The 12,992-nt window shown below is 36.5% G+C and overlaps 2 protein-coding genes across 2 annotated transcripts; one reads left to right on the forward strand and one right to left on the reverse strand.

The window, feature by feature from the left end:
• The first annotated feature begins 1,894 nt into the window (after positions 1–1,894).
• Positions 1,895–7,497, forward strand: Dus2 (Dihydrouridine synthase 2). The gene is made up of 5 exons (XM_073976614.1): positions 1,895–2,156; positions 2,445–3,038; positions 3,099–3,264; positions 6,885–7,105; positions 7,172–7,497. The coding sequence occupies exons 1-5, from the start codon at positions 1,952–1,954 to the stop codon at positions 7,423–7,425; spliced, it is 1,440 nt and encodes a 479-aa protein (XP_073832715.1). The 5' UTR covers positions 1,895–1,951; the 3' UTR covers positions 7,426–7,497.
• Positions 7,498–7,586: 89 nt separating this feature from the next.
• On the reverse strand, positions 7,587–12,071 carry mRNA-cap (RNA guanylyltransferase and 5'-phosphatase mRNA capping enzyme). The gene is made up of 5 exons (XM_073976613.1): positions 10,591–12,071; positions 8,937–9,072; positions 8,466–8,878; positions 8,198–8,397; positions 7,587–8,135 (listed from the first exon to the last, which is right to left on the reverse strand). The coding sequence occupies exons 1-5, from the start codon at positions 11,703–11,705 to the stop codon at positions 7,888–7,890; spliced, it is 2,112 nt and encodes a 703-aa protein (XP_073832714.1). The 5' UTR covers positions 11,706–12,071; the 3' UTR covers positions 7,587–7,887.
• Positions 12,072–12,992: the final 921 nt, after the last annotated feature.

Here is a 12,992-nt window from a genome sequence, read left to right on the forward strand (position 1 = left end):
GAATCTGTTCAAAACAAAAAATTCTATAAGAATTTGGTGAAATAAAATTAAAAATCTTCAACAGATCAAAAAAAAAAAAAAAAACTATATGGTATTTTGAATTAATTTACAAATATACGATGGGAAGTTTAAAACCTGAAAGTCCTCATTTTTAGGGGTCAATTATGCATTGCCACTAAACTTGAGTTGTGTTGTCAATTGTCAGCACGACTGAGATGAAATTTTGTATTATTGATGTCAACCCAAATGGGTTGTCGATAAACGTGTTATCGATCAGCGTTTTTTCAAACATGTGAACTCTATATTAAATTCAAAAGTCACAATTCGCAAAAAAATATTTTAAAATTATAATGGGCCGATTCCGTACAGCGAGGCGAGTCGTGTCGCGTTGTCAAATGCAATTTTTCGATTCCGTATGGCAATATCGCCTGACGTCGTCAAATTTTGTCGCCGAAATGTTCATTTTCCGGCGACAACAAATTAGCTGTCGCCGTACATTTTTACTAACGAATAAAAATAAAATAAAAATAACTTGTTATCGACGATTATTTTCTATCGCTGTACGTAGTGCATTTTTTAAATTTTGTCACAGAGACGATAGACGACGCGACATGACTCGCCTCGCTGTACGGAATCGGCCCATAAGTTCAGTGGAAGTATTTTGATGAAGAAAATGAACCGGACATGGTATCTATTAGAAGAAATTTGAGGGACAAGTCGAATCCATCGGAATTGCCATCTGCACTGTAAGTTGATGCTCATGTTAGAAAGATCAGTATAGTCAGTAAAGTATTTTAGGTTTAAAGCGTATTTTCAATTGCCAAAGGATGCCGTAGTTTACATTTTGGAAACGTTAAAGGATGAGTTTTAAAGATTTCGCTCCGTTGAGATTTTTTGTGGGGGAGGTTTCTAAAAGTCCCATGGAAATTGTTACAACAATTGTATGGCTCAATCTACATTGTCGAACGTTTCGTCCACTTCATAGAGGACAAATTGTGCAAAAATTGGATCTTTTCGAAGTTGACGGAGGAAGAAAGAAGACAAAATAAAAATCATTTTTATTCAAAAACGAAATTCCCTGGTGTAGGCAACTTCAGTTGAAGGTTGCCATACATAAAGTAATTTTGACAACTCCACTCAACGATAATTGCTATCGATAATCGACACCTAAAGGCCGCGGCCAATGCGGTCCGTTGTGTAACGCGTTGCGCGTTGAAAACAACAACCATATGAAAAATTTGTAAGTGATGCCAAGTTTGTTCTTGAAGTTTTCATGCGGCTTTAAGATTTTTTTGTAAACTCCCTCCATTTTTGCAAGGGAGATTTTTTTGGAGGAAAACACATGTTTGGGAGCGTTCATAATACCTCCTTTTTCTTCATCGGGAGCAAGTTGAGTTTAAGCATTAAGCTGGGATAAAATTATAATTTTTTCTATATAGTCGGCCTTCGACCGGGAATTTAAGACTTTCTGCTATGGACAGGAGCCAATCTAGGGAACGGAAACATTTTCTTTTAAATTAAAATTTTTCTCTAAGTAGCCGACATTTAACAAGGGAATTTTCGGAGGCCCACATTTCGGGAAGTATGGACTTCCGCATTAAATGTTATATCTATTTGTGATCAGGGTGACGAGACCTACCTGTGGCAAAAATTTGGTCCCGATCCGAGCTTAATGAAAACATTCAACTTATGCCCTCCATCGGAATTTTTTTCCGTGCGGATTTTTTATTTGTGATGGCAAAGAAGGGAAAGAGAGAAATTCCGCACGGAATTTTTATTCATGATTGGGCTGAATATATTGCCGTACCACTTCAAATCGTCATTAACAGTTCACCAAATTTGGCATCATTTTTCATTTGTTTATTGGCTGCACTTAAAAAATTCACATGGCACAACAGCTGTTGTTGGACAAACAAAACAAACAGGCAAGGAAAACAAGCCTTTCTATTTTATGTTGTTTTGGAAAATATTTAGTAATATCCTGAGAAAAATGACAGCAGGAAAACTAGATTATAGCAATAAAATCATTTTGGCGCCCATGGTCAGAGTTGGAACACTACCTACACGACTTTTAGCACTGGAAATGGGAGCAGACATTATCTATACGGAGGAATTGATTGATTTGAAATTGGTCAAATGTGTGAGAAGCGTTAATGGTGAGATGGAATTATAAGAAATATGGAAACAACTCTAGTTTAGTAAAAACTCTCCCATTTTGTAGCAATCGGTATAGTACAGCCGGGTCTAACCCGGGTTTTGTACCCGGACTTTCGGGTCCAATAACCGGGTAACCGTCCCCCAAAGAAAATTATACATTTCCGTGATCAGCGCAACAATATCTACGTCTGGAAAAAATTTCAGAAAAATCGGAGAGTTTTTACTAAACTAGAGTTAAGCCGAAGTATGCATTTTGAATACTAATTAATGGTGTTTCACATTTCCAGAGGCATTGGGCACTATTGACTATGTGGACCCTTCTGATGGTACGGTTAGTTTCCGTACTTGCAGCTTGGAGAAATCACGTTTGGTTTTACAAATGGGTACCTGTGATGCTGAACGTGCATTGGCAGTGGGCAAGAAAATACAGCATGATATCTCGGGGTTGGACATAAATATGGGTTGCCCTAAAGAATTCTCCATTAAAGGTGGAATGGGAGTGGCTCTTTTGGCACAGCCGGAAAAGGCCTGCCACATTTTAAAGACTTTAGTTGATAATTTGGAAATACCAATAACATGTAAAATAAGAATATTACCAAAACTTGAAGATACCATTGAATTGGTAAAGAAATTAGCTGGTACTGGTATATCAGCGATTGGTATACATGCCCGTACACGTGATGAACGGCCTCAACACAATCCTCACCCAGATGTAATACGAGAAGTGGTGAAGCACATAGATATACCGGTTATATGTAATGGTGGTTCACGAGATATAGAACGCTATGAAGATATTCTAAAATTTCGTGATTTATGTGGTGCATCAAGTATTATGGTGGCTCGTGCAGCCCAAATTAATGTTTCGATATTTAGGAAAGAAGGTTTGTTTGAATGTAATTTGCTTTTTTATTTTTTCAATTCAGATTTTGTATCTTTTATAGGTTTGCTGCCAATGGACGAATTGATTTGTAAATATCTAAAGTTAAGCGTCGACTATGACAATCCACCGCACAACACAAAATATGGTATTCAGAGTATCATTCGTGAACAACAAGAAACCCCAAGAGGGAAGCTGTTCCTGAAGTCTCAAACAATGCAACAAATGTGGTAAGTGGAAAAAAGATGTTTTTACAGGGGCTGTTGAGTTTAAAAAAATACACATTTTGTGGTCTTGAGATGCTTTTGAAAGTCTTTAAAAATCTTCCTTTTTATATTTTTGGGATGCTTTCGAAAGTCTTAAAAACACGTTTTATGTTGTCTTGAGATGCTTTTGAAGGTCTTAAAATACGTTTTATGTGATTTTGGGAAGCTTTTAAAAGTCTTCAAAAAATTTACGATTTTTGGCTTTAAGAAATTGTTTAAAAATCCACATTTTATGTAGGCTTGGGATGTTTTTGAAAGTCTTTAAAAAGAAATGTTTTATGTGGTCTTGGGATGCTTTTAAAAATTCGAATTTTATGTAGTCTTGGGATGATTTTAAGGGGTCGATCATCGATAACAATTATCGTTGAGTGGCGTTGCCAGTTGTCAAAATTGATCCACGTATGGCAACTCTCAACTGAAGTTGCGAATCTCAGTTGACGAAGCGGCTGTTTTTCAGCAACCACTAATTTTCAGTTGCAGTGAACATTTTCAAAGAAACAAGAAGTAAAATAGAAGGAAAAATAAACATTTTGTTAACCATTATTGATTCTTTGCATCATTAATTAATTTTGAGTATCAATATGGTGAAAATAACGACAAAGCAACAGTTCGAAATATTATGGGTCTATCTTGCATTGCCACTTAACTTGAGTTGAGTTGTCAGTTGTCTGCGCGACTGAGATGAAATGTTGTACCATTAATGTCAACTCAACTGGGTGGTCGATAAACATGTTATCGATCAGTGTTTTTTCAAACTTGTGACCTCTATTCGCAAAAAAAAAAACTTTAAAAAATAATTTGCGCTATGGATAACTCTTTTGTGTATTCTGGACAATATTTTAATATTTTGGCTGAGTTTTCGAGCAAATTTGGAGAACAACCCAAGATTGGAATATAACCTTGCCATTGAATCTTCGGATCGTCAAGTTTTATTTGCAAAAAATGATAAGTTCGGTGGAATTATTTTTTGATGATGAAGAAAATGTACAGGACGTTGCATCTATTAGAAGAAATTTGTGGGACAAGTCGAATCCATTGGAATTGCCATCTGCACTGTAAGTTGATGTTCATGTGGAAAGAACTGTATAATCAGTAAATGATTTCAGGTTTAAGGCGTATTTTCGATTGCCAAAGGATGCCGTAGTTTACATTGTGGAAACGTTAAAGGATGACTTCAAAGTTACAGATCAACAGAAATACCCACACTTTTAAAAGTGTGCGCAGCGTTGAGATTCTTTGCGGACGGAAGTTTCCAAAAGTCCCATGGCAATGATTTCAACAATTGCATGGGTCAATCTACATTGTCGAGCGTATTGAAGGAAGTTGTCCACTTGATATAGGACAAATTGTGCCAAAATTGGATCTTTCGAAGTTGACGGAGGAGGAAAAAAGACATAATAAAAACCATTTTTATTCAAAAACGAAATTCCCTGGTGTAGTTGGCTGTATAGATGGAGGATGTTCCTCATTTGTACTTAAACTGAACCTACTGTATTTGTCACCAAATTCATTTGCAAAAGATTTGCTGCTATCCGCACCAAAGGCGATAAATTCACTTATTGTGATGGACCACCACCAGTGTCGTTGAAGTTTATTTTATTTTGAGGCATTTTCTTTTTCAACTTTGCTTTAAAGTGAATCCAGACTCTGCCACTCTTCAGGTGTTCGTGTTGGAGTTTCATAGCTGTTTAAACTGTCCGAAATGGACCTCCACGCTTCATCCGCTGTGGCTTTGGTTTCACCAAAACTCCCGAACTCCTCGGGCTAAGTTTGGATTTTCACTCAGTTTATCAATTAATATTTCGAACTGCTGCTTTGTCGTTATTTTCACCATATTGATACACAAAATTAATTTATGATGCAAAGAATCAATAATTGTTAATAAAATGTTTATTTTTTCCTTCAAATTTACTTCTTGTTTCTTCGAAAATGTTCACTGCAACTGAAAATTTGTGGTTGCTGAAAAACAGCCGCTTCGTCAACTGTGATTCGCAACTTCAGTTGAGAGTTGCCATACGTGGATCAATTTTGACAACTGGCAACGCCACTCAACGATAATTGTTATCGATGATCGACCCCTTAATTGATAAACTGAGTGAAAATCCAAACTTAGCCCGATGAGTTCGGGTTTTTGGTGAAACCAATGCCAGAGCGGATGAAGCGTGAAGGTCCATTTCGGACAGTTTAAACAGCCATGAACCTCCAATACGAACACCTGAAGAGTGACAGAGTCTGGATTCAATTTAAAGCAAAGTTGAAAAAGAAAATGCCTCAAAATAAAATAAACTTCAACGACACTGGTGATGGTCCATCACAATAAGTGAATTTATCGCATTTGGAGCGGACAGCAGCAAATCTTTTGCAAATAAATTTGGTGACAAATACAGTAGGTTCAGTTTAAGTACAAATGACGAACATCCTCCATCTATATAGCCAATTACACCAGGGAATTTCGTTTTTGAATAAAAATGGTTTTTATTTTGCCTTTTTTCCTCCTCTGTCAACTTCGAAACGATCCAATTTTGGCACAATTTGTCCTCTATTAAGTGGACAACTTCCTTCAATACTCTCGACAATGTAGATTGAGCCATGCAATTGTTGAAATCATTGCCATGGGACTTTTGGAAACTTCCGTCCTCCAAGAATCGCAACGCTGCGCACTCTTTTAAAAGTGGGGGTATTGCTGTTGATCTGTAACTTACGTTGAAGTCATCCTTTAACGTTTCCACAACGCAAACTACGGCATCCTTTGGCAATCGAAAATACGCCTTAAACCTGAAATAATTTACTGATTATACAGATCTTTCCACTTGATCATCAGCTTACAGTGCAGATGGCAATTCCAATGGATTCGACTTGTCCCTCAAATTTCTTCTAATAGATGCAATGTCCTGTACATTTTCTTCATCATCAAAAAATAATTCCACCGAACTTATCATTTTTGCAAATAAAACTTGACGATCCGAAGATTCAATGGCCAGGTTATATTCCAATCTTGGGTCGTTTTCCAAATTTGCTTTACTCAGCCAAAATATTAAAATATTGTCCAGAATACACAAAAGAGTTATTCAAAGCGCAAATTATTTTAAATAGTTTTTTTTTTTTGGCGAATAGAGGTCACAAGTTTGAAAAAACACTGATCGATAACATGTTTATCGACCACCCAGTTGAGTTGACATTAATGGTACAACATTTCATCTCAGTCGCGCAGACAACTGACAACTCAACTCAAGTTAAGTGGCAATGCAAGATAGACCCATAAAAGTCTTTAAAAAGTCCGCACTTTAGGTGGTCATGGTATGTATGCTTATAAAATTCTTTAAAAATCCACGTATTATGTAGTCTTGGGATTCTTTTGAAAGTCTGTAAAAATCCAATGTATGAGTGTGCAACTGAATTATTTTGACGAAGTTTAAACAACACAAAGCAAATGACGGCACGAAAGTCAGCCTTTATGTGGTCTTTGGGATATTTTACAAATCTGAAAATGTTGTGTGTAAAAGTGTTGTGAGTTTTTGTCTCTGGCCCATAGTGTTTAACCATACTGCTGAATTGTGTTTAAAACCCACCTTCTACATTTTCAGTGACATTTGGAATATGGGCGACTATTGCCGTCAAAAAGAATTGGAATTACACAAGAAAGGATCATTTGGTAGAAGAAAAGTTATTCCCGGCCAAGTACCTGACTCTGAAATACTCGAGACTGTGGCGAAAAAAGCTAAACTAGAAAATGCCAACGGCAATGATGAGGACAAGGATATTATTGAAGATAATATTGCCTTTTTAAGATGTAACTATGATATGAGTAAGTAGATGTGATCTTTTAATGAATTCAGAAAAAATTATTTGCTAACTTTTATCACCTTTTCAGAGAATGATAAATTTCCCAAAACGCTACTCTATGTATATGCCAATAAAAATGAGCTATTACAACCAGTTTACGATACCGAAGGCAAAGATAAACTCTTTCGTTCGATTTGTAAATTTGATGGTAAACGTTATCGTTCCACGTTTTGGTCAAAGAATAAAAAACAAGCTGAACAGGCTGCCGCTTTGGTGTGTTTGAAACATATTGGTTTGGTAACGGAGGAGGAACTTATACGCAATGGCAGTATATTGAGATGATGATGGTGGATATGTAATTTTGTTTAAAATAAATGTAGAACAATTATATTTTTAAGATTGTCCTGACCAAAAGATGATGTTTTTGTACGAGTTCATTAGATTACTTACCCATTATCCTTTTGTTTCGTAGTGTCTATTCCACATAGAAGTACTTGATTCAATTCAATTAAAATGTTTTTTTTTTTTTCAAAAACAACTTTTCTGTGGTTCCATACATAATTTGTGTGATTTTTTGTTGATGCATTATTGGATAGCTAACTTGGTCACTATCAATGTTGGTTGTTTAATTTCAATTTGAAAATTTCAATTAAAACTAGTTTTTGTTTTTTTTTTTTTTTGTTTAAAAACGACATTTTGTCTGTCGATTTGTTTTTTGTGGACATGAGTTGTTGTTGTGGTTTTGCAATATTTCCTTTTGAGATATTTGGAAATATTTATTTAGATTACTAAAACTACGTATTACTAATTAGGAGGTGGTCGAACTTGTTGGGGCTGTTGTTGTTGTTGTTGATAGTGTTGCCGTTGTTGCTGCTGCTGTTGTTGATGTTGATGTTGTCTTTGATGATGATGTTGTTGATTGTTATGATGATGATGTTGATTATTGCTACGTGGCGGTGGCATCATATCATTATCATTCCTATAGCCATTGTGATGGATAAAATGTAATAGAATCTCTTTTGTCACGGGATTGCGTATGCTCTCGATGACGGCTGTAATGAAATAAGTCTTGTGGTGTGTACTTTACATTAAGAATATAATCTGGAACACTTACACATGGCAGTATTATAACTATTAGGCATTGTTTTATCGGTACGTTCTCTCATCAACTCCCATTGTCCCTGTCCATTTATGGTACATTCCACAATTTTATTATCCAAATTCATGGCCTTAATGGTTTTCGTAAAAGGCATTTGAGCAAATGGTGGATCATGACCACCAACAAATAGATAACACACTTTGCGGGTTAGTATTCTGTTTGGAAAGGATCATGATTAATAGATATTTTCCATGAAGTTAACAGGAATTTATCAATTACTTACCCTGCACCAGATTCGGTGTGAACTTTTAAACGAAAATCAACTGAATTCATATCCAACGGCTTCCATTTGAATACATCTGGACACACGCCAGCCGTGTAAGGTTGTTCAGATGGTTGAAAGATAAGACCATCCGGTTCATGGCATAAACTTTTGGCAAATTTCTCTCCCAACAATGAGGCCGATTGCCTGATATCCCAAAAATCTTTCTTGCGCAAACTAAATGGTTCCGATGGACGATTTATAATACCCTTCTCTATGGCTTTGTGACGCGGCATTATGACTTCCATGTCTATACATTGTAAACGATTTGGATAGAAATTCTCTTTACCAATATCACGATTACTAATTCGTATTATGTCATAGATGAGGTATCGTGGCGTGATTTGTCCATTGTATTTATCCAAAACCATTTCCTGTAATGAAAAATTTTTTTTAAGTATTGAGAGGGAAAAGCTTTTTTCTTTTACATACACCATCCAGTAGAGTATCCTCCAAATGTTCATGTAGGTTATTGTATTTTACAAATGTTAAATTCTCCACTTGGAACACGGAGTTGTTACGATCGATAAAATAGATTTCATCACGTTTGTTAATCAACATCATATATCTGGAAGGGAGGAAAAACAAGTGATTATTAGGAGAGATTAAAGAATTTTTTACAAAAATCGAAAGAGGACTGTAGTATTGAATTTTTAAAGATTTTTAGGATTAACCAAAAAGGCAATAAGCGTGGACATTTTTAAATATTTTTAGGAGCATCAACAAACAATAAACATGGATTTTTAGGAGCCACGAAAGGTCACAATGAACGCAGATTTTTTAAAGATTTTTAGGAGCCAGCAAAGGCTGCTACAATTGTATATTTTTTAAGGATTTTTAGGAGCCACCAACGCCCACAATAAACGTGTATTTTTTAAAGATTTTTTTTTAGGAACCACCAAAGACCACTATTAACGTGGATTTTTGAAAGATTTTTATGAGCCACCAAAGGCCACAATAAACGTGGATTTTTTGAAGAATTTTAGCAGCCACCAAAGGCCACAATAAACGTGGATTTTTTAAAGAATTTTAGCAGCCACCAAAGGCCACAATAAACGTGGATTTTTAAAGAACTTCAGGAGCCACGAAAGGCCACTATAACGTGGATTTTTTAAAGAATTTTAGCAGACACCAAAGGTCACAATAAAAGCAGATTTTTCAAGATTTTTTGGAGCCACCAAAGGCCACAACAAACGTGGAAAGTCGAATGCCCCAATAAACGTTGGTTTTTGAACTATTTTAGGAGCCACCAAAGACCACAATAAAGTGGATTTTCGAAAGATTTTTAGGAGCCAACAAAGACCACAATGTACTTGAATTTTTTAAAGGCCCCCAATAAACGTCGATTTTTTGAAGATTTGTTGTAGCCACCAAAGGCCACTATAAACGTCGATTTTTTTTAAAGATTTTTAGGAGTAACCAAGGTACCAAAAGATGTGCATTTTTTAAAAATTATTGGGAGCATCCAGAAAATAAAAAAAAAATACGCGTCAAATGAGGCAAAATAATTGAATTTTTTTATAGATTTTAGGAGCATCCTTCTATTGACTGAAGACCTTCTAGAGAGTACTTCCATAGACAGAAGGCTCCTTAGTTCATTTAAAATTAGAAGGGCCCCCAAAAAGTTCTTCTATTATCATCCTAGAAAGAAGTGTTTAATGCGTCGAATACTTTTGAAGAGTTCTTCTATGGATCGGAGACCTCTTGAATATCAGGTCTTCCATCCATAGATAGAAATCCCCTTCATGAAGTCTTAATTGCATTGGCTACTTATTGAAGAGTTCTTCTGTGGATCGAACAACCCTTGAAGATAACTTTTTCTTTATGTGGAATATTCTATGTTCTACTTTATTGTTCTACGCATAGAATACGGTGGTGGTGGTCTTCCACAAATAGGAGACTCGCGAATGTGGTATTCTATGCGTAGAAGATCCCCTGGAGACTGCTTCAATACAAAAAATGTCTCATGAAGATTTCTTCTATGCACAGTTGTTCCCCCCTAAAGTGGTCTTTTATACATAGAACAACTTTCAAAATTCCATAAACACATTTAAAAAAATTTGAAACAGGTTGCTATTACACTCACCTCGTACCATCAGCCTTCCACGAGACACGATATGGTATTTCTTGCAGTCTTTTCATATTTTGGCGATCCATCGAAACGGGCTGACAACCGGGGAAACCGCTTTTCTTCCAACCACACATATCTTGGACTTTTTGCTGCAGTTCTCCAAGACGTGGTTGATCACTGACCCATGTTACACCCGGTACACCTTCCATAAATTTGGCATTTTTAATAACAAGTTCACGGCGGCGTTTCTTTTTTGGTTTGCCATTTGATGAGCTGCCTGCCCCGTCACCACCCTCATCTCCACCATCATTATTACCATCTGCATCATCAGCATCCGCTTGGTCGTCAAGATCTTCTCCCTCATTACCATCATCGCCACCACCACCACCATCGTCTAATGAATCTATAAGTCCTAGGCTACCGCCATTGGAATGTGAGGAGGAACGTGCTGCCTTTGCCATTTGTGAATTGGATGAATGGGCCATCTCATCATATTTACGCTTTTTACCACGATCCGAATCATCATATTCCAAACACCAACCCGGCAACTCGGGTGCCGGTGGTGCATCTTCTTCGTCATCATAACGTCTATATAGTTCATTTATATAATCTTGTTTATATATACCCGGTGGTCGAATTTTACTAAATGTAGCCAATGCTGCCTCCACTGAAAAATCTAAACGTTCCACCAAAAACGAAGCTATGAGAAATCCCGTTCTATTGAAACCATGTGTACAATGGACACCAATAAGATCAAATGGCCGATCATTTATGAAATTATCCACAATCTCAATGAACGAACGTGTTTGTTCTGGTGATGGAGTCTCACCATGGCCACGACATTGCAATTTCACATACTGGGTGCCCTTGGCCTCAACAACGGCACGATCATAAAATCGTTTGGTATTTGTCAAGTCAATCCATAGACCCAAATTGAGTTTCAGCGTTTTGCAATAGCCAAATATCATCTCTGGATGAAAGAAACATTCCATGGGCATCTGATCATCGAATGCTGCACTTAATGGTGTCTTGAAAGCTATAAATTTCTCTGCAATAATGCCCTCACTTTTACGTGGACAATATAGCCACCGATTAGGTACTGGACCAGGTCCACGATTACCATTGGACATTTTCGCCTTAGTATGCTTCGCGTGATCACAGGAAAAGTACCACAGCAATTCTCACTACGTCTACTTTCTATTACTTTGCTTGCTGGTGTGACAGCTGCCACTTCAGCTGTTTTAAATAATCTATTTATCGCCTGTGTTTGATTGTGTACTATTTACCGTTCGCTGCTATTGAAATTTATGCATAATTTATTAATGTTTTTATGGGAATTTATTCGACTTGCTTATTTTTTGTGGAAAAAGTGTATCTCTGTATCTCAATACGGCCTTATCCTTTTTTCACAGAGTCACAAACATTCGGAGAAAATTGTTTGTGCTGTCAATTGCCAGCCGTCAACGTGGAAGTGTGATCAATTGCCGTGCCTGTAAAAATCGCTAGTTTATTATAGATTTGTTTACACGTGTTAAATATATGCGTTTTTTACTTAAAATGTATTGCTTGGTTTACATTTACGAAATCCACTCGATTTCAACTGTCAATTACTTTGCATATACGTCAAATGAAAATTCATCTGAAATCCACTGGATTTCATTTGACGTTTAGCATATGGATTTGACAGATGAAATCGAGTGGATTTCGTAAATGTAAACATAGCTTTAAGCAATGGAATTAACAGTTGAAATCGAGTTGATTTCGTAAATGTAAACTTTGTGTAAGGCTTGGTTTACATTTACGAAATCCACTCGATTTCAACTGTCAATTACTTTGCGTATACGTCAAACGAGAACTCATCTGAAATCCACTGGATTTCATTTGACGTTTAAGCAATGGAATTGACAGTTGAAATCGAGTGGATTTCGTAAATGTAAACCAATCATAAGATAAAAGAATAGAAGAGCAAGGGCAACATAGATCGAATTTTCTTCACTCTTTTATTAGAAATGACGCCCAAGTTTATTGAAACGTCGGATGTGTTTTCGGCTTTAGAAATTGCCCTTTTCCAGAACCTTTATGTTATCGGAAAAAATAGTAAGAACTAGTAGATTCTTGCAGTTCTGGAACAGACCAAATGTATACACTATTTTTCGTCTTTGAAAGAAATGATGTCACGTATGGTAGGGATCAACAAACTGGCTTGTTTGTAAGGATCTTTAAAACGGGGTACACACGATCAGTTTTGACTGTCGATTTTGTGTTTGCCTGATGACTGACAAAAATGAACGGCCACACTGGCATGCAACCGATTATTTGAGCAAAACTGATCGTGTGTACCCCACTTAAGCAACTGCTTATGAAATGTATCGAAAGGAATGCATTTTCCACAACTCCGTGTGGACTGCATCAAAAGA

Source organism: Musca autumnalis, unplaced genomic scaffold (genome assembly GCF_047663935.1).
Source record: "Musca autumnalis isolate F117 unplaced genomic scaffold, ASM4766393v1 scaffold_3, whole genome shotgun sequence".
NCBI classification, from domain to species: Eukaryota; Metazoa; Arthropoda; class Insecta; order Diptera; family Muscidae; genus Musca; species Musca autumnalis.

What these genes read in the sequence shown, in the direction of transcription:
- Dus2 (XM_073976614.1), top strand. Translation starts at nt 1,952, where the DNA reads ATGTTGTTTTGGAAAATATTTAGTAATATCCTGAGAAAAATGACAGCA. An exon ending in TTCGATATTTAGGAAAGAAG is followed by an intron (nt 3,039 to 3,098) that starts GTTTGTTTGAAT and finishes TATCTTTTATAG; the next exon opens with GTTTGCTGCCAATGGACGAA. An exon ending in AAGATGTAACTATGATATGA is followed by an intron (nt 7,106 to 7,171) that starts GTAAGTAGATGT and finishes TCACCTTTTCAG; the next exon opens with AGAATGATAAATTTCCCAAA.
- mRNA-cap (XM_073976613.1), bottom strand. Translation starts at nt 11,705, where the DNA reads ATGTCCAATGGTAATCGTGGACCTGGTCCAGTACCTAATCGGTGGCTA. An exon ending in TGGAAGGCTGATGGTACGAG is followed by an intron (nt 9,073 to 10,590) that starts GTGAGTGTAATA and finishes CCTCCCTTCCAG; the next exon opens with ATATATGATGTTGATTAACA. An exon ending in TAGTTATAATACTGCCATGT is followed by an intron (nt 8,136 to 8,197) that starts GTAAGTGTTCCA and finishes ATTTCATTACAG; the next exon opens with CCGTCATCGAGAGCATACGC.